The following is a 23,418-nucleotide window of genomic DNA, read 5'->3' as shown; positions in this document are numbered from 1 at the left end:
AAATTACACACACATGAAAAAATTTCGCTGCATTCAATTTTATCATAGTAGTTGGGTACATACGTAGGTAAAATATTCATCGTTAGGTTTATGTATAAAAACTGAAAAAGACTTAAGTGGTCGCGCAAGTATTCTTCCTTATCCGGGTCTAATTTTTGCAAAATTGGTAACCCGTTGGATCAAAATTGAACGAATAAAACCGAATCATTCTCCTCTTCTTATACAATATAAAAAACATTAACTCGTCTAAGCGTCAGAGCTGACAGGATGATTCAAGGGGTAATCAGGTGACTGCATGTAGACTACAGGGAAGGTGGCAACAGGATCCGATCTCCCAATTTGTTGATAACCGTTCACCAAACTTTCTCGAAGTTCCCAACGGCGTCTTTCTCTCTCCGTTTTCTGACGTCTGATAGAACGTCCCAACATGCAAGCGAACATTATTCCAGTCAACTGCAAGCGCGAATTAAAAAAAATTATGAATCAAAGTACAAGTCGTGAGTATGAAAGTTGTACAAAAATCTTTTACCTGGATTAAAGCAATGGCAGTGGCTCCAGTGCCCAGATAAAGAGCGCTTCTACTGATCACAATATCTAATCGGTTGATACATCCGGATTCATAAACACTAGCACACATGGTAGAATTGTGAAATTCGGTGTACCAAGAGCAACATGAATTTGGAACCCCCGAATCGTTCTCATTTATTGAAGGCACAGCATCCCAATCTTTGTAACTATCGTATCCGCAGCAATGGAGCTAAAAATTTTACGCAACATACTTTTGATCAGAACTTTGAAACCTAATCCGTAAAATCTGTAACATCAAAGCTAGACTTTAATTTTTATTCCAATATGAATCTTGGTATTATACCAAGTATATTATACGCAACTGCAGAGAATGACGAAAAATTGGTAAACCGTAGATAAGAGATAAAAATTGACGTAACTGATAAATGTTTTACATAGAAACCGAGCAATAAGGTGATCATTAAATGGTGGGTAACAGCCATTGTAAAATGTTATCTTATACCTTTTCATACATAGAGGTAAATTTACCCAATAAAATGTTCTCCAAATGTTTTATAATGCTTGAGGCAAAAGATAAGCGAGTAAATATTCGAAACCTTTGATTGTAGAAAATTGATGGCGAGACTAGCTTCCACATTCTGTTTGTACTGGTGCATGTTGGTCTCGATCAGACCCGAAAGAACATTTTTGATCCCACATTGTAAGAACAACGCAGCAATTGCTGCTGATATTTCTAGTGTCAATACCAGGGACATCAACACAGCAAACTATTGTGAGAATGAAATGGTGATTATTTAGTTGTCGAAAATTTTAGATGGTATAGGTCAATGCTTCAATTACGCAGCGCATCTTATTCTTACCACCAAGACCATGCATGTGCTTTCTTTGATCGCTCCACAGCATCCAAGAAATGCAATAATGAAAATCAGCACGCCAACTACCATCAGCAAAGTGGCCGGTGAAAAATATGTCGGATCAAGAAAATGGGAGAAGTCTTCGTAAACGGCGTAAATAGTCGTGGCGATCGACATGATCATCACACCTGTTAGCTGCCGAGTTGAGAAACCATCAATCGATTACATTATTCTGATTTGAAACCATCAGATCATATACATATGAGTAAAAGCATATTTTGGGCGCCGAAGAGGGTTTTTTTTTGGGGTGTAGTAATTTCCGCTTACAATCGTTCACTTTTTCATTATTTGAATCCTGTAAACTAATATAGCGGCTATTGCACGAGGTATTCTGTATCCTAAAATTTTATAATGTTTGCAAATTCTTTTTACTACGTTTCGAGGAATTAAGATAGCGGACAATATATGAGGGCATGCATTGTACAACATTTTTTTTAAAACACTAAATGTCCAGCTTCGTAGCGTGTAAAAAATATTCGCCATTAGCAAATCGACAGATCGATATGCCTATACGTCGTATACTTATGTTGTACGAGCCGCTCATGTTTTTTGCATTCTTTCATGATTCAAATAAATGCGGCGATGCGGGAGATACTAAACAGTAACGTCCTCACTAAATTTTCCATGTAGAAAATCCGTATACCGCATGTGCAATATTGAATAGTAAAATAATTGCTTCTGATAAAATTGACGTAGTATATTATGTACTTGGTTCAGTTGAAACCTGCCGCCGAGTTTATCCTACCGATAAGGTATAATCTGTGAATTACGAAGTTGGACGTTGCGATCGTATAGTAATATGGTTATACGTATGTATATCGAGTCACAGATCCGCGCCATACTAGATAAGTACATTTAATTAATTTTCGCTAAATTTATACATCGTTCCTGATAGAATTTTTCCCGCTTATATATTTCTAAAAAATGATACCCCAAACGCGCGAGCCCATTTCTTGATGATGTAATATGGTACAAGCATACTACAACGATATACAGAAGAAATCGATATTTGAACAAATTGCAATGAGTGGCATTGAAACTATATTGAAAGCATTGAAATGACGAACAATAGAAGTTGTACCATTTGAGCTAACATATGTGTATTTAAATAAAGACGGCTGGAAAGATATTACATTGGCATATCTTATAAAAGGCTTATGCATATTTACACTCCAACTTCTGCGGTAAAATAACAATTTTGGATCAAATAACCTGCTCCTCGAATTATACATGCGTATATTGCGCATTATTATACGTGAAATATGTAACGTAAATCAAACTGACTATAAGTACGGTAATCTACGAACGCGATCAATGATTATCCGAGAAACCGTGATTAGTCGTAATCTCAGCTATACTGTGATATCAAATTTTTAATAAGAAAAACATGCAAAAATTACAAACCACAAAAAGCGCGTTCACCGCACATAGTAGATATTTGACACATCGAAGGCCGACGTCAAGATTCGTCGAAGACGACATTTGCGAGTTTTGATCGTATGGCCGTCGTTCCGATGACAATTATGGCGGAGTAACAAGACCAGTAGATTATTTTTTTTTTATCCTGCAATAATTTTATCCGCGGTTATCGTAACTTTACCGCGTGTGGGTGTTTCAAGGCGCAAACTGTTAATGGCGACCGAGTCGCAACTTGAGGCTTCGATAGCAAGTCAGGTGCGCCGCTATCTACTGATAATGAAAACGAAAATGCACGAAGGTGATTCCTTTATATTTTTTTCTCTTATTGTTAGACACATTCTATATTATGACCGATCGCTATGCGCTTTTACACATGATCATCAGCGAAGGAATCATTGACCTTGATACTTGAACTGCAGGATGAAGGACTTATAATTAATTCATCGTTGTCACGACGGAGGTTCTAAACCATCACAATGAAGACTGTGAGGTATAATTTAAATATGCCATAACGATCGATCGACCATGCGTCAATGTCATGCCACACGGTTTTCTTTGCGTATTTTCGGATTAAACTTTCAAGACATTCGCCTTCGATTCAAGGATATAATTCCACCACGGCCGGGGCTTTTGAATCGTTACATTATCGGAACGAGGGGCAAGAGGAGGAGAATTATCCATCGCTTTTTATGAAAATTTGTGGTTTTACGCCGGAAGTAAATGGGTTTTTCTTTTTGTTTATAAAATACAAAAAAAAAACTAAACTATAGATCTTTATATTTAATAATAATTGAGGTGAATAGACCGTGAAGATTGATGAAAAAGTATATTTGAACAGGCCAATTTTTCCCATAGACAATCCAAGGTGTAGTGATATTGTAAGGCTGTTTGCACTCTGGCGCCTCAGACCTATTCCATGCCGACATTGTCTCAATGATCGTAAAAAGTAACTCTGACCCGGGACGACCCTGTAGAGTTCGGATATTGAAGTTTAGGGATAAGTCGTGATTAGGTTCGGTGTTGCAATAGCCCCTAACTAAGCACCAGAGAGTATAATACCTGCTAGGACAACAATGAGAATCTCGATTGACTAGACAAGACAACCTTTCGTGTAGATGAAATTCTTTCTTAAAGGGCCTGCCAACTGTCACACTGCAAGATAGAGGAGTCTTCGGATTCTATTGGTTGTAAAAAAATTATTGTATACCTGATATGTTTTATTATAAAGTATAATTTCGAAAACGATAACAATCCAATTTTTACTATACATACCAATATTATGTACACTTGGAATTAGATCGATTCTTTCAACTTAGGAACTACCATACAGCAGCTATAGGTATATCGTATAAGATCAAGGATTATGGCACGACTATTATCATACACTCATAATAATTAGTTAATCCAATATTGGGTTTATCAAACGTATTATAGGAATAACGTGCGTTTAAATTTCATGTATAATAATGAATTACAAATTAATTTTATACGCACGTGTTATACATAACTATACTATAAGGAATAAGCGCAGTTGCTTAAAATATCAACTGCGTTTGTATTTCACCGTCTTGGCTTTTCAGATTTAATAACGACGAATATACGTCGTGCACAGATATGTATGTGGTATATTTTTATTCCGCTTTCTAAACCGTTTCATAATTATTTCTGATGGACTTCGCCAAGAATATCGAAAACCAGATACCGATGAGCTGCAACAGAGATAATAATTTTACATTATCATTGACATGTGTTATGTGAATTCGAATTACATCATGTGTGCAGAGCATTCAAACTTCGAGGTATTCAATTTCATTGATAGTTATGTTATACTATGAAATGTCAGAGAATGATTAGCATGCGACCGATTAATATAAGCTTGGAAAATTATTTAACCGCGTTACTGCATGTGGATCAATTATTTTGCTTTTGCTTTGGAATTGAATCGGCGATGATTGACAAATTATTATATTGTGTCTTCTGGAACATTAAAACTATCACGTCGATTTAAGCGGAAATTAATTCGAAAGTGATTCAATTAAAAAAATTCTCTTTCCGGTTTCAATTGATCCAAAAGATTGAACTTCCGATCATAGATCAATTCACAAACACTGGCCGTTGAATTGATATTTTTGTGAGTTACGTTTTTCCGTTTATCGGCCTTTTAAATAAAGATCAGAAAGAAATATACAAACCTGTACAAAAGCCACACCGATTCCAACACCTCCGAGTTGAACAGCGTGACCATTAATAACCATAAGTAAACGGGTGAAGCAGTCCTGGTGTTGAACATTAGGTGAATCAATTCTGCAGGTTTCGTTTCCAGGGAAACCAGTTTCCTTGTTGCAGCAAGACTGTGGAAGCGTATCGTTTGCAAAATATGGTTGCCAATCCGTTATGTTGTGCGTTCCGCAACACTGAAACTGTTTTTTTTTAAATATTTTTAAAACTATTCAAGCGTTCCAGAATAAGCTATATGCAATTTGATAGCATATTATGTAAAGTCTAATTTACATTTCCCCTAATTATGCATTCATTATGGTCACAATTTTTAACTAACTGTGCTGAGTATGTAAACATTCGAAAGAAAGACTACTTCCTGTACAGGCTAGATCATTATCGTTTTAATCCAACGAGTAATTGGAACAATTAGAAACATTCTTCGGACCAAAAGTATATGACATTTTATAATGGAGCGGAAAATGACTAGCCCCCACCTTTTCATATTGTGATGCAATATCAAAGAGAATTTGTAAGAAAAGTTAACTTCAATTAATACGTCCTGTCCTTCAATTTCAAATTTCAATTTCATTGGTTTTCGCCGAGGATTGAGAGGCACTGAACTTCAATTATGAGACGTCGTCGCTTCGATTGTCGAGGAAAACCACATACAAGCCCAACCCATATGCCGAATCGAATATTACAAGGTCTTACGCGCAATCAAGGTATGAAGCTATAAAGATATCAGTCGATTGGCAGTGACAGAGTTTTTGGATTTCTATGAGAGTTAGTGGAATAGTAGGTCAAGTTTTTCACCTAAAACCACCTAAACGACACTACAATAGTCATTCTTCACATGGAATATATACCGATTAATATATTCTATGTATTCTAATTTTTGAGTCCAATTGCATTTGATATCTTTGTCTAAAATTAAAAAATATATAGCGTCAAGTCGGTGAGTTACATGTTCCTGAAGATTGTTCCAAACGAGAGCAATCTCTTTGCTTTCCGAATACCGAGCCATAGATTCGTGCATTTTATCAGCCACAACGTGCGTTGCGTGTGATCGCAAGACGTAGCCGGAAATCCCACCGGCAAGTTCTAGGATGAAGACGAGGACCATCAAGGTGGAAAACTGCGAAATGAAGAATACAGATGAATAAAAAACAATTACTGGGGGTCGGAGAAGTTCGGGGGCTCAAAACGAGATTTCAGATTTTTGTTACGTCTCATTTTATATTGGAAACTTGCGGCGTTTCTAAAATTAAATAAGACATGCGTTTATTTATTAATGAAAGTGATAATCAGTTTCCAAATTTGTACTCACCGTTACTATCATGCAGTAATTTTCTCTGACAGCTCCGCAGCATCCGAAGAATGCAATGAAGAAAATTATCGTGCCGACAGCGATAAGAAGCGCAGGAACGGAGAAGAATTTATTATCCAAAAAGTGTTCATAGTCGTGGTAAACACCCAGAATCACCGATCCAATCGATATCAGTAGAATTCCAGTTATCTAGGTTAATTATTAATCAAGATAATTAACAACCACGCAATCCCATATATTCGAGTGCAGAATATCCTATGACTTTGATCCTTGAACATTGATATTCTTGCTCTGAATCTTGAATTTGAACCACTTCGATAAAGATCGACGATGAGCAGGCATGTATGAAGGGTCAGAGTCATGATCAAAAAAACGAAAATAAAAGATTTGTGCGAAAGCATATTAATTACTAAATTCTCCAGCAACTTTTAAAAAGTGTTTCAGCGTGCCAAAATGCTGAGAAAGTTAAAAATTTGTCACCCTAGAGTTCCGATAAGAATAAGAGACGATCAGAATCGGAAGATGGATTGAAATTCTTACCATTTATGCCATGAGTATTTAAAACTCAATCTCAAGAGATTCGAAAAGTGTAATTAAAAGACATTCATTAAAATATAAATTTCCACTTCATCTCAATCAAAGGAACCTTTTACGAATAGAGATACCTATTATATTATACATAATCAGCAATTAGCACGCGTTTGATTGACACGTACGGTGAATATAATATCATCAAGTTGATGGCACACATTGATAGGTGATTTAATCGAGCTGATAATAAATCAATGTGAAAATACGTACGAGGCAAATTCTGTCGCTACGTTTCCTTGAAAATTTTCATTTCAATATTCTTTGACTGTCGATGTTTCATTCGAACATGATTCATATGTACGAAATTATCTACATGTACATATGTCTAGAAATGATGTATATTATTCGCTGATGAGAGAAGATATAGATCGAAATGACGCATTCATATACCAGCGAATTACTGTTATACAAACATGTAATGATAGTAATAATGATAATTATTATTGCATAACACGTGTCCTGCACGTACCTAGGTATTATGTATATTCCGGTGGGAAACGCAATCTACTCACCTGTAATTAGAGTAAAAAATATCGACTTAAAAGTATCATTTTCAGGATGCGTTGGATAAAGTCAGTCAACAATCATTAGTATTCAATACGTCCATGGCAATTCGTTTCCCGTGAAGATTTAGGTGTAACAGGAAAATTTACGTTTTACAATTTGGTATATTTTTATTCCAATTAATTGAAAAATTACTATTTTTGGTACTCGTATATAGATGTAATGTGCAATTACTCTACGAGAATTATTATGTTTACTAAATTATGATTTTGCTGTATATAGGATACGGTATGATACGGTAGAATATTTGTCTCTCAATGAGAAATAAACAGGTAATCTATTTCTCAACGCTGATAAATAAATATTTTCGTTCACTTTTATTATGACGTGTGAAATATATGATCTCTGTTTCACCATGTACTGAAATTATCGTGCATACATATGTGAAACATACACGCGGGCAGACGCTTTCAAACTTATATGCATTCGTACCTACAATACGCGTCTGATTGTGAGTCATTTACGACTACAAATTGCATCAGGAATGTAGGGGTTTTCCGAAAGCCAAGCTTGTCCGAATGGGGAAAAATGCACGATTTGGAATTCTCATGACCGTTCAAATAATTGGATAATGAAATCGCGCAAAAATGTGTTTTTAAGTGCGAAGCTTGACTTTTCGAATAATTTTTCCCAAATTCAATCATCTTACTTTTGTCACTAGTAATCTTCTCTTGAATCATTTCATGTCGAATCATTATGCAGTTTTTTTGCGAAGCACGTCTTTAACCACTTGAAAAAATTCTCGGTCTTGCGATTTGCCATAGCAGGATATTGTAACGTTATTTCGATTCGGTTTGTCTTTCAAGTTCATTTTCAAACGCTCTTGACATTTACTACCAAACCGACAGGATTCTAAGGGTTGAATATAGAATATACATTCGGTTTCGGTTTTCTTCCTAAATTTTTCAGTTTTCTTATTTCTTCGAGCTGTTATCGTCTGACAGTATTTCGCAAGAAGAAAATATCTTAATTAATTTAAAGCTTATTAGTTTTTATTTTTTATTTGACTCAAACATCGTTGAAGGGGAAATTTTATACGTCCTCTTATCTAATCCCGACGATTGAATGTATTTTTCTTAAAATAATATTCTGAAAATTTAATAAAATTAAAAAGATAAAAAAAATTTATGAGTATACTAAGGTGATTCATTAAAATGAATAAATTACAATATATTATATCTACAGTGCTTGCAGAGATTTTTGACGTGAACTAAAGAGTATTAAAATTGAAATAAGAACGCAACTTCACCGTTCATTGACGTAAGTATAAAATCAAACACAAGTGTTACGCTTCTGTGTTATTATGAACTGTAAAATATCTACACGTTTCAACAGCTGCGGTGTCCGAGCGGTTAAGGAGATGGACTTGAAATCCATTGGGTTCTACCCGCACAGGTTCGAATCCTGTCCGCAGCGAATTTTTTTTTTTTTTTTTTTTTATTCTGAACAGACAGTCATTATTACCTAATTAAAAAACTTACTCACTTTTTGAAAGTTTCAAACGTCTGATTGTTCTTTCGCAATTGATACCTTACTTGTACAAAATTTCTAGTTTTTCTGATCTTCAAAAATGAAACAAGGACATACGTGTGGTATATGTGTGTACTTATCAGGTGTAGAAAGTAGATTCGATGGCATTCACGTTATCTATAGTTTGAATCAAACCAAATACAGACTTTCAATCTTTGTTACATACGAGCAACGTTCTGATCCATCCAACATGCGAACGTATTAAATTCTTTCATCAAGCGCGTTTCAAATGAATTTTATATCTGAACAAACGAATGATTATGAAGTCCAGTAAACACTGTATAAAATTTTATAGTGAAATATTCTGCTGGCGTTGTACTAAATTATATTGTACATTATTCCTATCGTATTGTATCGCGTGGAAAAATATGTAATACACCGAATTAGGTGTCGAAATACAATTTACAGCAATTTTCGACGTGTCAATATAATACGCATGCGATCGATGTAGCTTTTAAATAATTTATTCAATTATTCTGAGATGGAAATGGTTTTGGCGGCGCATATTTAGTATTGTGAATATGTTAAAAGAAATATGATTTTCAGTCTTGATACAGTCACCTGTTTCACACGTGGCCGCAAAGGCATGTTCTAATATACTTTCATATTTACGCAACATATTGTATCTCTATATATTCTGAACACAGCTATAAGATACATATATTATAACTATAAATGTATAATTTATTCGACGTACTTAACGATTATCGTTTTTAATTTTAATAACCAAACACATTATACAGGCATCTCAGCTGAAAACTAATTTTAATCATAGGAGTACCTACAATTACACGGTACGGAAAACAAAGGTAAAGAAAATCTACTCCAGATAACATTTATCGGGCTTCCCCGTATCAACAAAATGGATTAACTTCGCCCCTTCGCGACCCATAGCTAACGTACATGCATTATAGTTGCTACTGCGGCTATACACACGAAGTTTGCATATTCAAATTAATTGTAAGCATGAGCCAAAATCAGCGCATATAAGTGTAAAAATACTTATGTTCCGCTTTTACGCCGCAACAGAACCAGCTATTGATAAATGCTATCGTTTATTCGAGATATTATACGTATATATAGATGTATAGAAACGGATGCACTACTAATTGCGAAATTCGGCCGATAACGCATGACGGAAACGCAGCGACATGAGAAATCATAATTTCCTGTACCAAACATGCTGTGATATGAATTTTTCAAATTGAATTTTTAAATATATATACTCACAACGAATATTAGGTTGAATATGAACATGAGATATTTTACGCATCTCGAACTTGCTGAAAGTTGCAATCCTGCCATGATGTTGGACGATCTGTGAAATAAATAATTAAACACGATGGTTTTTCTTCGCACTTTGCAAATATAAAGATATAAGACTCCAACACTGACAATCAAAATAGTTCGATTATAATTACACACTTCAGAAAATTGTAGCTCAAATATGCAATAATTTTATAAATATTCCTGTAGATTTTACTCTCACTTTTTTCAGTACAACTTAAAAGCGCCTTTACCAATTCGAGCAACCGATATACTATGCGTTCAACTGTACCTATAATAAACGCCAACTGAAAGAAGAAATGAAGCTGGGTCTTGCACCAAACACTCCGCGATAAACTTGCTCTCGATAGAACGCGGCTATCAAAAAAAATAATAAAAAAAAAAAAAAAAACACAGCACAACGCGAGAACGCACACTCGATAACTGTTCGCTAGTAGCAGATATATGCAGCACAGTGAGCTTTTTAATTTACAATCTCAACTACCGATTAATTTTACTCCAAGTTAGCAGCAGGTAAAAATGAAAGAGCTCCGTGGCGACGTACGGTCACAGTGAGATAGACGACGATATTTTCCGCGACGCCACGCGTTTTCCGTCAATGTATGTGTATCCATACTTCTATATACGTATTCGTTCGTTGACGTGGATCTGGAACTTTTACATCGACGCCTCGCGGCTTATACGCTTTAAAATCAAACTCACCAAACGTGTGCATATGCGTACGTCGCTGAGGTTCTGGTAGGTAGAGCCCGGCGACGACCAATAAAAATTTTGAAAGTGAACGTAAAGAAGAACGAAAAAAAGACAAGGGAAGGTCCGAGGGAAGGTCGGCCGACGTTAGACGGTCCAGGGGTTGCTCGCTCGTAGCAACGGCCGCGAGATCATCGATTTGCGTATGTTCGCCATGTGGTGTAATTTTTTCAATATAACTATGCATGTACGCATATGCTGTATCATGCTGTATACAATACAATCATGGATGGTATTTTTCTTATACGTCAACCGATCTACCGGTGCATCATTCTGCAAATGAAAAAACAAATCAATATTTTATTAACAATAGGAATCAAAAGGATATGTACGCTATAGGTTCCCATGTGGGAATTGGATTCTATTAATTCGATGTACAGATTGATTTTTTTTATTCATTTTTATACCGTTTAGAAATTCATGATCGTCTGGTATCCTTTTGCCATGAAAAACGCATGGTTATTTCGTTGGGATGATGGTATCATCATAGATATATTGAACGTATCATGATTTGAAAAAATTGTTTTAATTTGGTTGCCAGTTCTAAAACAGTTTTGAAGAAACTGGCGATATGATATCAGTCTCAGTTCGTAGGTCTCACAGCTCGTTTTTCTGAAAAAATTGTTGAAAGCGAAATACGCAACATACGTTAACATAATCTAACTTATTCGAAACGCGCCGAGCAGGTTTAGCAAGTGTGAATTTGTGAAGGAAAATTGAACTGTATTCTCTCGTAATAGCACAGCTGATATTTTGGTGACTGTGGAGAGAATTCTGATACAGACAAAAATTTGCAAATCTGTATTTCAAGGATGCGATTTGCAAGAATTTTTTATGAATCTTACTTCTGCATTAGCATAATCCGGAAATAAGTTTTCAAAAAAAAAGGTCGCTACTCATTTGACAGAGTACAAAACTTTCTCTCCGTAATTCAGCTTTTGTTCGCTAGATAGCGACGCTATTGAGTTTTATGATGCACCGATGCACCGATGCACCGATGCACCGATGCACCTCTTCAACTGAAAAAAATGCATCGAATGGTCTTGTCATTATTTACCAACTCGATAATATAGATTAACGGTTAATATTTTTCAATAAACAATTCGATACTGCTATTTTAATACTCCATTTTCGCCTACTAAAGTAAACGGGAAGGTGAAATGTTCTTTGATGAATGAATTTAAACTCGTTTTATTATACTTATAACTCGGCTAATTGCGTACGTAGTAACTCTTAATGTTTCATCATATCGTTACCGTAGGTATATTATTCCTTATCTCCCTATAGAGATGTGTTTGAAACAGCTTTACTACTGTCACAACAATACGACTATCCTTGTTGCGATAAAATGAAGTCAAAACATCGTGTCGTGTCATAATTCTTAATATGTATATTATTATTTTTGATAAATGGAACCGTAATGAGTCCAAGAATAGCTGGCAGTCTGTCATGAGAATTACAGTTGTAAGCCTCAGGTAATCGGCTGTTCAGAAGAGGAAAGTTAAGCGATCCGAATAAATTGCTGATACGAACAATATCGGAAAGACAAATTTATGTAGAGAAAGGTGGGGCAAAACGGGTTACTTGAGGAATCCATGAGAAGAAATTAAGAAATTCTAAATCCAAAATGATGTTTGAACTCCTTTTCGATCATTTTAAAAGAGAAATTCAAGATTTTTGGGGTACCCTATTCTGTCGCGCTACTCCATATGTTGCCTCGCGTTCCCCTACTTATAATTTCATCAAGGAAAAAAGGCTCATTGAATTTCACCGGCGATAACAGATTGTGAGTTGACTATGTCAAAAAGGGAGACCGGAAAAGCTGTCATAAGTCGTCGTGCATATAGAATTTCTAATGCAATCGCTGCAGTGCGCTGACCGGATAAGATACTCAAGATGTATTGTATAGTTCTGAACGGCTGTAATAATTATATATAAAAATTTTATGATTCGAAATTCGGTCATGATATAATCGTCGACTAAGGTGTATAAAAGTAAGAGCATTCTCATCTATTTATTGCCCACGTAAGGCTTCCTTGTGGGCGGGTCTGCTCCACTCTTTGTACAAAGGTGAATAACCGGTCCGAACCAACTACTTCGAGTCGCTATCGATTTCGTGCCGATCTCAAAATAACATCATCGCATGTTACCCATCCACGTATATGTACGATGTTACTTTACTCATTCCTGCCATAATATCTGTATATGTATACTATATACACATATGTAGATATGTATAATGTGTAACTACTCGCAGGTACAATACACGTGCGTGTATCATACGTGTATCATAAATTGATATACATATACCTGTATGTATGTAAACGTAATTTACTCCGATCAGGGTGAATATACGCGTCTGCATTCGACATACCAAAGCGAACTCGCACGAATGCAGTGCTAAAAATTGCAACCATTGCAGCTGCATTTCAAACCGAATCCCCTCTAGACGTGGTCAATTTCAACCCTCGGTTGGTTGTAACTCATGTACTCATAGCTTTCACACATGTAGTTTTCGTGTTGTGAGTTTTTAAAAATGTAATACTCGCACTCAGGCAAATGTTTAGTTGAAACGACCGAAACTGCAATCTAGCATAGATATCTATGATTCTAGATTAAATGAAAACATTCTGTTGCCAGAAGAACGACACAATCGATCGTTGACATGTTTTAGAAACTCGACGACAAAACGAAAAACGAAATTTTTCGGTAAATGAAATCTCTCGCAAACTCCTGTTGAAGTGAAGACATTGATTCATTGATCCCTTTTGTGAATGAGAGATTAAAGTATGGAATTCCGCATTTCCGGAAACGATTTTTTGTTTCGACATCTGTACATGTACAAATCTGATCAGTTGTAGACATTAACCGCGCGTGATACCCTGTTTCGTATCGCTTCCTTCACCGTTATCTTCATTCTTCTTTATGCGCAAGCCTTGTCATGTTCGCATAAAGTGACCGCAGTTCCGCCTCATATCATCGCATGTTGCCTATCTGATTGTAGTAAGCTACATCCGTTACTAAGACTGCCATTTCTAACATATACTAAATATGAATTATTGTCAGAAAAAATATGATTTTTGATCGAGGAAATCGTAAGTATTTGTCCGATCACAGTGGCAAATTTACAAGAAAGGTTCAACGATCGATTTCGTTATTACTATTTGGGAACAAATTTTTTTTTTCTGCGAATTCTAGTTTTCTGAATTTTTAGTTTCTACTTAAAAGTATTTCAGTTGTAACAAATTATATTTCAGAATGATAAGGTAAAATATTCCCCGCGATTTCCGTACGCCGAAACATTACGTGTCATTATCTCATGAATATTATATACAAGAAAATAATTGCGGTTCCCACCAACTCAACAGATTGCAAATTTAAAATTCAGAAATAATTATACCGCGACTCGTGCGAAACACCTGATTGACAAGATCCGAATTCTATACACATATAGGTATATGTATTCGTATATTTTATACACACACCGAAATAACGGTATATATTGTAGGAGAAAACCAGTTCGTTTGCAGGTAACGTACCAATTCCACGATCACCATATAATAATATGGATCGCCATATGGTTCGCGGTAGAGGTACACGCCTTTGAAAATAAATGTGTATGACGTATAATGTCCATAAAAGTGGTGTACGCTGCACGTGCATGCTGTACATATATTACATACATTCACATGTACGCGGATTCATACGTGGGTTCTGGGCATACCGCTTACAGCTTTCAGCACGCTATGGATCTTGAAACGCAATTACTGGCGAGCTCACTCCAAACCCAAAGGGTCACTGAATGTCCACGTTGCTACCGTCGTCGACTATACGGCCACCACCTACGCAAGGCATCGTTTAGATTATAAACTATATAAAATACGGACGAACGTAATTACGCCTCGAGACAAAACTTTGCTATTTGAACCTACAGGAGCTCAGATCGTATGGCCCAACGTCGAGCGGGGCAACTGACATTTATATGAAGTTACCCTGCGGCAGATTTTATCATTATAAATCGTGTCATCCAATTAATATTCGCCTTTCAAACATGGAACGGAGAAGTAATCTTAATCATTTTTTAATGGCAGTTTACTGGCTCGTAAATATCGCATTTACTAGTTCCAAATATAATGAAAGAAATTGCGTGTAGAGGAGTCTTTCTTGCGAGCTTTCTTGGTTTTTTTAAGGACCTCAATGGAAGCTCTCTTTTTGAATGTCTTATCTCGGCTGAATCTCCCTCCAGGAATTTCCAAGCTAATATTTATAAATAACTGGGAGAAAACTAAACCGCACAAGATAAGACAGAAATATATACATTATGCATACATATTGGTTATCAACTTTCGCAGTTCTTACATTCAAGTAAACTGAATCAATTGATTTCCGCACCTTCTACCCTTACGACTATCTATAACTGTTTCCTATATTCGCATATGTATACACATGTATATCATGAAAGTACAAAGTGTTGATCCCATACAGACGATCATCACTAGAATGATCAAGACCTAAGTCAGAGTTGTTTTTTCCAAGCACTTCTTGTGTGCCTTTTGTCGTCCAATCTACAGCTGTCAAGTAACTGATGCAGTAACGTGTTCAGTATACTGCACTTGTTACTATTTATTGCATCAATGATATACATATATTTTTTAATCAATGACTCATCCCTTATCGTTTCAGCGATACCTGAAAATAATTGATAATACTGGTAACTTGATTATGATTGGAAGACAATTCTCAGATTCTAGAAATAATGCGCATTTTGGAAAAAGCCCTGTGGCGCTCATAGGTTCCTGAAAGATGTCAATCCTGCAATATCAAATAGAAGATAGAATGGACATAAAAAAAAAATAGTGAGGGTGAAAACTTGGTCGAGTCGACGTGGACTGTCCCATTTACATATGTTATTTACATCAGGAAATTGCGAATAAATTTTAATCAAATTTATTATGTGATAATAATATGGACTGGTGTACTCGTCTCCATTCTATGGTTTCCAAGTTCTGACGCGACATACAGGGATAGGGTGCGACGAAGTAGTGATTACTTTTTTTTGTTCTTTATAAAAAGTGTCGATCGAAACTATTGCAGTCCCCTTGGATACGGCGCCAAATAGCGACAGGTGTAACCAGCAGGGTGACGGAGTTCATGCCTGCAAAGTTACCGTGAAATAAAACCCTTACATCGGACGTAAAAATTTGCCAAGTAAAAAATTGAGAGCTTAATTCTAACGGCATAGTTATATACTCTCGTAATAATTACTACTTGGTATTACCATCGATAAACTATAAATCCCATTTCTTGTAATAGTGCAATGTTAAAACACCTTCGAATAGAAAGTAGTTCCAATCCAATACGAACAACAATTAGGTAGCAAAACGGCGCGCGCAACGTTGTGCTGCGACTCACAACAAAAATATCCGTACTTCAAAGCGAGCGTCCAGAGAAGCAACACGCGGTGCCGATTGTTCCGTTATAAACTCGAATAAAAGTAGAGGAGTAAAACGAAAAAGGGTCTGAGAAGCATCAAATCCTGTGCGACTACTTTATTGTAATATTTATAAATAAAAAATTCTAAACGAAGTTTTGTTTGTCATAAAATAAATCCGTAAAAATGGTGTCCGGTGGAATGACGTGTGTCAAATACCTGCTGTTTCTATTCAATCTTATATTTGCGGTGAGTAATTTTTCACTTTTTCGCTCATTCGGTTTTTTATTAGAGGTAAAATGACACAAATCTTCAGAAGCTAACATCGAAGGTAAGGTTGTAGTTATGGAGATATAAGAGTTTAACACACGGGGGTTTCGAGCCATCGTCGTGCGCTCGATAGAAAGTTAAGCACGGCGAAAGAAGAAGAAAAAGAATCGGAAGAAAAAAGAGGAAATAAAAAATAATGGAAAAAAAGAAAAGATGCACCTATAAACGATCTGTAGTTATTTTAAGCCTCGCTGATGTTGAGTAGAGAATATAATGCTTATTTATAATGTGTAAGATTTTATACGTTATTTTTTCAGATAACCGGGATCGTTTTCATCACCGTTGGGGCGGTTATTTTAGGGTTATACAAGGGGTACAGTAACTTTGTGGACAACTGGTTCTTCGCTGCTCCTGTGCTTATGATCGTTGTCGGCATCATTGTTTTCCTTGTATCATTTTTCGGATGTTGCGGTGCCGTCAAGGAGAACCACTGCATGATCATAACGGTACGAATAGGAATATACACATCGCATATTCATATGACTCAAATATTGCGATATATGTATGTTACGCATGTGTTATCAGCGTATATGTATGTATGTTGCCCGCTGCAGTCTACAATTGCATATTATTATTCTCCTCTTCTCTCGTGTCTACCCACACGAAGAGAATAAAAGAAGGGAAAATTTTTTCCCCATTTATTTTTCTACAACTTTGTGAGCATCCCATGAGCGCATGTGTCATAAACGACAGTGAATCTATGGTATTGATTGGTGTAATAGTGTGCGTACGAACTTGCGATGAATTATTTCAGGCATACATGAGTACACATAGACGAATTTATCTTATCGCGTATCGTAGCCCGTAGGTCAGTGGGAATATGCACGGTAGGTCGGAGAGTATAAAACCCATGAATCACTTTTCGAAGATTTCGGAAGAATGTATAATTAATTTCCCCGTTTATTTACGGAACCGCCAAATATATTACTGAACGAGGATTTCTCATATTACATTACTAGAGGAGGAACAAATATGAAATCAGAATTTTTACAAATCCCTAATTTTATATTACTCACTATTTTGTTAACTTGATTTATTGATGATTACAAAAAGTTGGAACGCACGGTTCTTCGCGTGTTTAACAAACGATTTTGTCGTTTCATCTCGGGATTTTTTTTTTGTTGACACTACGATATCTTGGGCATTTTAAAAGAACGTTCTATTGAGCATAAAAAGAAAAAATTTTCAAGTCCCTGATATTTGATTTTCAATGTGAATGGATACTACAATGAGTTGTTCTTTATCCTCTCTATTTTTTACTGTCTTCATTCTTTTTTTCGTAATACTGTTATATACTATTAGGAGAGAAAACAAAATAGCTTACCTTGTTTTCCAAGCACAATCATGTTTTAGATACTATACCGTTATGCTACATAGTACCTATATCTATAAGCATGTACATATATATAATGTACTAGCTATTAATTTCCCTAATGGTTCTTCATCATTTGTTAGTTTTCCCTCCTACTGCTCTTGATATTTGCCCTGGAACTTGGTGCTGGAATTTCTGGCTACATGATGCGAGACGAAGTTGGTACAATGCTAGAAGGTCGTCTGGATGTAACATTGAAGCAGTACCTGAGCTCAAAAGAAGCCAAAGACTCATGGGACATAATGCAGCACGATGTAAGAATTGTCATAATTTCACTTAATCTTGTGATATCAATTTTCTGAGTTTTACATAAACTCGCAATTGATTCAATGTTATCAGTAGTCACCACGTATGTGTCAAGGCTTTAAACGGGGTTTAAATAACTGACCTCGCTGATGGGTTATTAATATTAGATGGATTTTGAATATTCTAGGCCTTCTGCAATGCTTATAGCGAGCATAACGTTAGTCAGGTGTGAGTTAGTTACCCTGGAGCAGAATACCAGTATCTGTAAATCAATATCTATATTAGTTTGCAGCTGCAAACGCAGTATGCATTCGTCAGTGTACAGTCTTGGTTAGAAGTTCTCTGCTACGCATGTTCTCAACAATATGCATCCTCAGATAAAGTTGCTGATAGTCGTTACTATGGACAGCAATAAGACTCATGTATATTAAATCATAATCTCGAAATATTTAGTTTCCATACAGTAAATGACTTGAAAATAAAATTTGACAAAAACAATATCCAATTCCGGGTTTGCAAAAAACAGTGTCTACTGTCATAGACGACTAACTTTTGTGTCCAAGGTGAGAGTTGAGCACCTAGAGATCTAGTGTAGGCATTTTGTGGAACGTAACCCACTCAGCCACATAAATTGTGGTTTTTGTTAGCATCTGACTTCCATGTGCTAGTCATGCTATAGTATCTATACATATATATAGCTTTGGTGAAAGGGAAATTGCATAATTGAATTCGCATCAGTTACATTGTGGGATTCTAACTCATCTATTACACACGTATTGAACCGCACGTGTTATTTAACACCAAAAAAAGCATCTGCTAATCGTCTGAAATTATCGATTTCTTGTAACTAACTGTAATTAATACTTCCAGTTGAATTGCTGCGGTATTTCCGGGCCACAAGATTGGTCTACTGTATTTAAAGGAAATGATCTACCCGAAACTTGCTGCATCGAATTCGACACCAACAATAAATGTGATATCAATGCCGTTGGTATGCGCAACGAAGGATGTATCAAAAAATTACAAACTGCAATCGAAGACAATGCCGTGATTCTGGGTGGTGTTGGCATAGGAATTGCTCTTGTTCAAGTGAGTTTAAAATGTCGCATTTTCATCAACCTTAAACTCGATTTTTATTCCTAATGTACGGAATTGAGTGGGGTCCACTCCGCATACAATGTTGTTGATATTGATTCATTGTTTTGTTTCAGTTAATCGGAGTAATCTTTGCTTGCTGCTTGGCTCGCTCCATCCGTCGCGAGTATGAAACAGTGTAAGCCCACAGATCTAAATATTCACTGTAACCTGCCTACCACGCACTTTCTACCGATGTTGTTCTATCACACTGTCTACACCGTGTTCCTATTAAAGATTGGTTTACCTTTGATTTGTACCGTTAATTATCAAATGCGTTCTGCACAATTATTCACAAATTATATTTCATTTTTGATTTTAACTTAGACTGAGAAGGCTCAAAACACCATCTTTTTTTACATCACATCTTCATTTCTTTAAATTAAACTGTATCATCGTGAAACTATAGGGCGTTCAACATACTTCGAGACTCGGTTTAATGATTAAATTTTTTTTGTTCCGAAATATGCTGACGTTAAATTTTACACTTTTTCACGGTAAAACTTTGGGTGTGAGTAGATTTTATTTCATTCAACCGTCAGAAATGATCCCGGGAGTTATTTTATATGAATTATTTATATTAGTTGCCTAGTAAGTGACTGTAACTTTGTGTAACAGTTCAGCCATGTTACCGTCTGAAGGTGAATTAATTAACGAGCGAATAGCTCTTGGCAGTAGTGATAAATGTTGTGACTGCATTTTACATTTGGCTTTCACAAGAAACATTGGCACGGGTTATAATCTCGGATATTGAGGAGTAACGAACAAAAATGCTTTGCTACGCGTTGACGAACCTTATTGTTCATACGGTCTTCAGTGTCAAAACCTTGTCACACGTTCAGGACAAACAATTTCTTTAAAAAATACTGTGATTTGGGCTATTAAATGTTGTAGCATGAGCTGTTCTTTGCTTGACCAATTTCTTATTACCTGATACTTCTCAAAAATGTCAAATTCACAAGCAGATCGTTGAAAAAAAAACAAAAAAAAAAAAAGAATTTCATAAGTCAAATACAGAATCCTTCGGATCTGTGTTTACAGAATTATATTAATAATTTATAATACTATATACTATACGCATATAAATATAAACGATACGTAAAGTTTCATAGTTTACATAACAATAATAAGATTTAAATATTTATATATTATTAAGGAGATATTCTGTTGTTTTTTACATATTGTAAAGTCTACGTAGTGTTAAAATAATAAATATCGACAAAATAGTATCACTGTGCTACAAATAATATACAGCTAACAGTTTTTCAAATAATTATCAACAGTTCTATTATCTATATTATTAGAGATACTCAAAACGTGCAAACGGCCTTGGAATTACACGTATACAGGTGGAAAAATATCAAAACTGTGAAATATTTCTACAAATGGTCCATTAATTGTGATACAAGTTCTAGTTGTTGTATGTACAATAGTCGTCAATTTTATTGTAGTATCATTCATATTTTATATATAATTCGAAAAACGATCAGATTTCAGGATTGTTTGCCTCAGCTGTGTTAATATTTGTACCTCTCTTTCGCTTATTCGTTGTTCATTGCACTCGTCTTCTTTGACATTCAATTAAAAACTTGTGTTTATTCAGTGATGGAAATTTTTAATTACAGTGAAACAACGGCGCACTGATCCGCCACTACTTAGGAGGCACATTTCATTATATTGTTCATCATGCATTTGCTAGTTGATTATGTATAGATTCATTATACGATTATGGTTGTTGTGCTTACGAAAGTGTACTGAGGAGAAATGGTGGGATTTAAAAAATAATGGTGGCAAAATAACAATACCCAGAAATCATAAAACTGGCCAATCAATAATGTAAATCAGATTAAATAACTCCGTTTTTTCAATTTCATACCACAATTCATCGTTATCTGTATCCGTTGTGAGTGACCATCGTTTCTCCTTATTATCCATATGCCTGAGTGAGAAATGACGAGCATTTGCCTTTGTGAATCCCTCAACAATTTGATATCGAATTGTTGGCTGGAATTATTGTAGCATCAAGCTTACTTTTTATAGCTTGAAAACATACATATGTATATGCAATCTGACTCGCTTTGATAATCTTGTCAATGCTGAAGTTAATTGCTTGAGACAAAAACACTTTATTACAAATTCAATATCTTCAAAATGAAAAACACAACATCTACAGTTACGCTATCTTACTAAACAATCTTGTGTGAATTATTTTTTATTCTACTACCATTAATATTTTAAACTCGTTTGTACTGAAATGTAAGAATCTATGGAAATTAGAAAAAGCTCCAAAAAAGGATACTCGATAACAATATTTACAAAGAATATGAGTGTTAGATTAAATCTGGCACGCATAGTCAATAGGGGATAATCGGACCTCGCATTTGTCCTATAAATGGGGGCAAGAATAATGCATCGGCGTCATCATCTTTGTCAATAATTGAGTGCGTGTGTCAGTGAACCCCCATATTGATTCTCTTTGTTACCTTCTGGTTGCCACTTGTGTCGAACTACTGGCAGAAAATTAGTTAATATTTTTCTGCCAATGTATGTATAAATACATACATAATAGTGTAGTTCATTCAGTTTAATACTACTAGCTTATAACTGTTTCTTTCATTGTACGTGCACATAATAAGACGCTTTGTTGACAAGTTAATTTTATTGCGAAAAAAAATATCACAAGTTTAAAATAATCATATGTTTCCTTACATACCGTAACTAACTTTGGTGTATTGAAAGTTGTAACACACAGAATTACCTTTATTATAATTTTGCACCAAAGTCACTTTGAGAAATACACAAGAAACAAGTAAAAATAGAAAAAAGAGAGGAAAATGAGACCAATATATAATTTTGATACTGTGTCATTTGCATTTTGCAACATTGTATATTTGAGAATTGACTGTAAAAAACAAGAGCCTTGATCAACTACGAACTATGATATCAATACTTTAAGATTTTTCTTAGTCCATTCCATTGCGAGGCAAATACATCGATATCATAATACTCATTTCTCAATAGGAGGTATGAATTTCCCATTGATCGCAATACATATAATTGCAATATACATACATCGATTCAAGTGAAGAATAATTGGGCATTAAAAGAAGAAATTCGTGTATGGCGCCTGAAAATTCAGCTATTGGATTATTAGAACCATTACACGCTCACGGAGTTGTCCTGTCACCCGAAAGTAGTCGTCACAGTATACGAAATTATATATTATACAGAAGAAACGAACGAAAAAGATTATAAATATTGATAGACAATATGTTCATAGAATAGAATAGTTTTGGAAGTGCTTTAGTCATTATTTAAATGTGATACACAATGTTGCTTGTCGGGTACAATTGTTATAGCACTTGCCCAAAGTTTGCTCCTTTATATCCATCAATTACGGTATCATCAATTTGTTACTCATTTTAATCACCCTGCTGACCCTTTGCATTGGGTAGATGTTTATGATCAGGCCACAAAAAAGACTGACAATTATTATGATAATCAGTATTAACAATTCATGATATTTTGAATACGATATACAAACATAAATTGATACAAAATTTAGACTTATTACGATACTGAAAAGTATTTTTTGTTTTTATCACTGAAATTCAACCATTTTTGGCAGCTAACTTCTTAGGAGCTAACCGTCTATCCTTAGCACATACTTGTCTAGATAATATAATACTAATAAATTAATTCTAATTAAGAGTTCTTTCATTTCAAACCTGTTAAATGAGCCCTGAGAGTTGAATACTTCCATGGTTACTACCGA

The 23,418-nt window shown here is 35.3% G+C and overlaps 2 protein-coding genes, 1 long non-coding RNA gene and 1 other non-coding gene across 4 annotated transcripts; 3 read left to right on the top strand and 1 right to left on the bottom strand.

Moving 5' to 3' along the window:
• Positions 1-22: 22 nt before the first annotated feature.
• On the bottom strand, positions 23-10,949 carry LOC105690559 (tetraspanin-12). The gene is made up of 9 exons (XM_025747152.2): positions 10,652-10,949; positions 10,324-10,411; positions 6,409-6,597; positions 6,046-6,216; positions 5,054-5,281; positions 1,389-1,577; positions 1,125-1,295; positions 530-757; positions 23-453 (listed from the first exon to the last, which is right to left on the bottom strand). Exons 2-9 carry the CDS (start codon positions 10,396-10,398, stop codon positions 247-249), a joined length of 1,458 nt encoding a protein of 485 aa, XP_025602937.2. The 5' UTR covers positions 10,399-10,411; positions 10,652-10,949; the 3' UTR covers positions 23-246.
• Positions 2,925-4,339, top strand: LOC125500297. The gene is made up of 2 exons (XR_007277603.1): positions 2,925-3,351; positions 3,445-4,339. It is a non-coding gene; the product is annotated as an uncharacterized LOC125500297 (long non-coding RNA).
• On the top strand, positions 8,898-8,979 carry Trnas-uga. The gene has a single exon. It is a non-coding gene; the product is annotated as a tRNA-Ser (tRNA).
• A 4,977-nt stretch (positions 10,950-15,926) lies between the features above and the next one.
• Positions 15,927-23,352, top strand: LOC105690669 (CD63 antigen-like). The gene is made up of 6 exons (XM_012408690.3): positions 15,927-16,810; positions 17,149-17,337; positions 18,347-18,517; positions 19,380-19,598; positions 19,721-19,782; positions 21,269-23,352. The coding sequence occupies exons 1-6, from the start codon at positions 16,748-16,750 to the stop codon at positions 21,285-21,287; spliced, it is 723 nt and encodes a 240-aa protein (XP_012264113.1). The 5' UTR covers positions 15,927-16,747; the 3' UTR covers positions 21,288-23,352.
• Positions 23,353-23,418: the final 66 nt, after the last annotated feature.

Source organism: Athalia rosae, chromosome 3 (genome assembly GCF_917208135.1).
Source record: "Athalia rosae chromosome 3, iyAthRosa1.1, whole genome shotgun sequence".
Taxonomy (NCBI): domain Eukaryota; kingdom Metazoa; phylum Arthropoda; class Insecta; order Hymenoptera; family Athaliidae; genus Athalia; species Athalia rosae.
The sequence above is the reverse complement of the archived record's forward strand: the minus strand, read 5'-3'. Positions and strand labels throughout refer to the sequence as shown.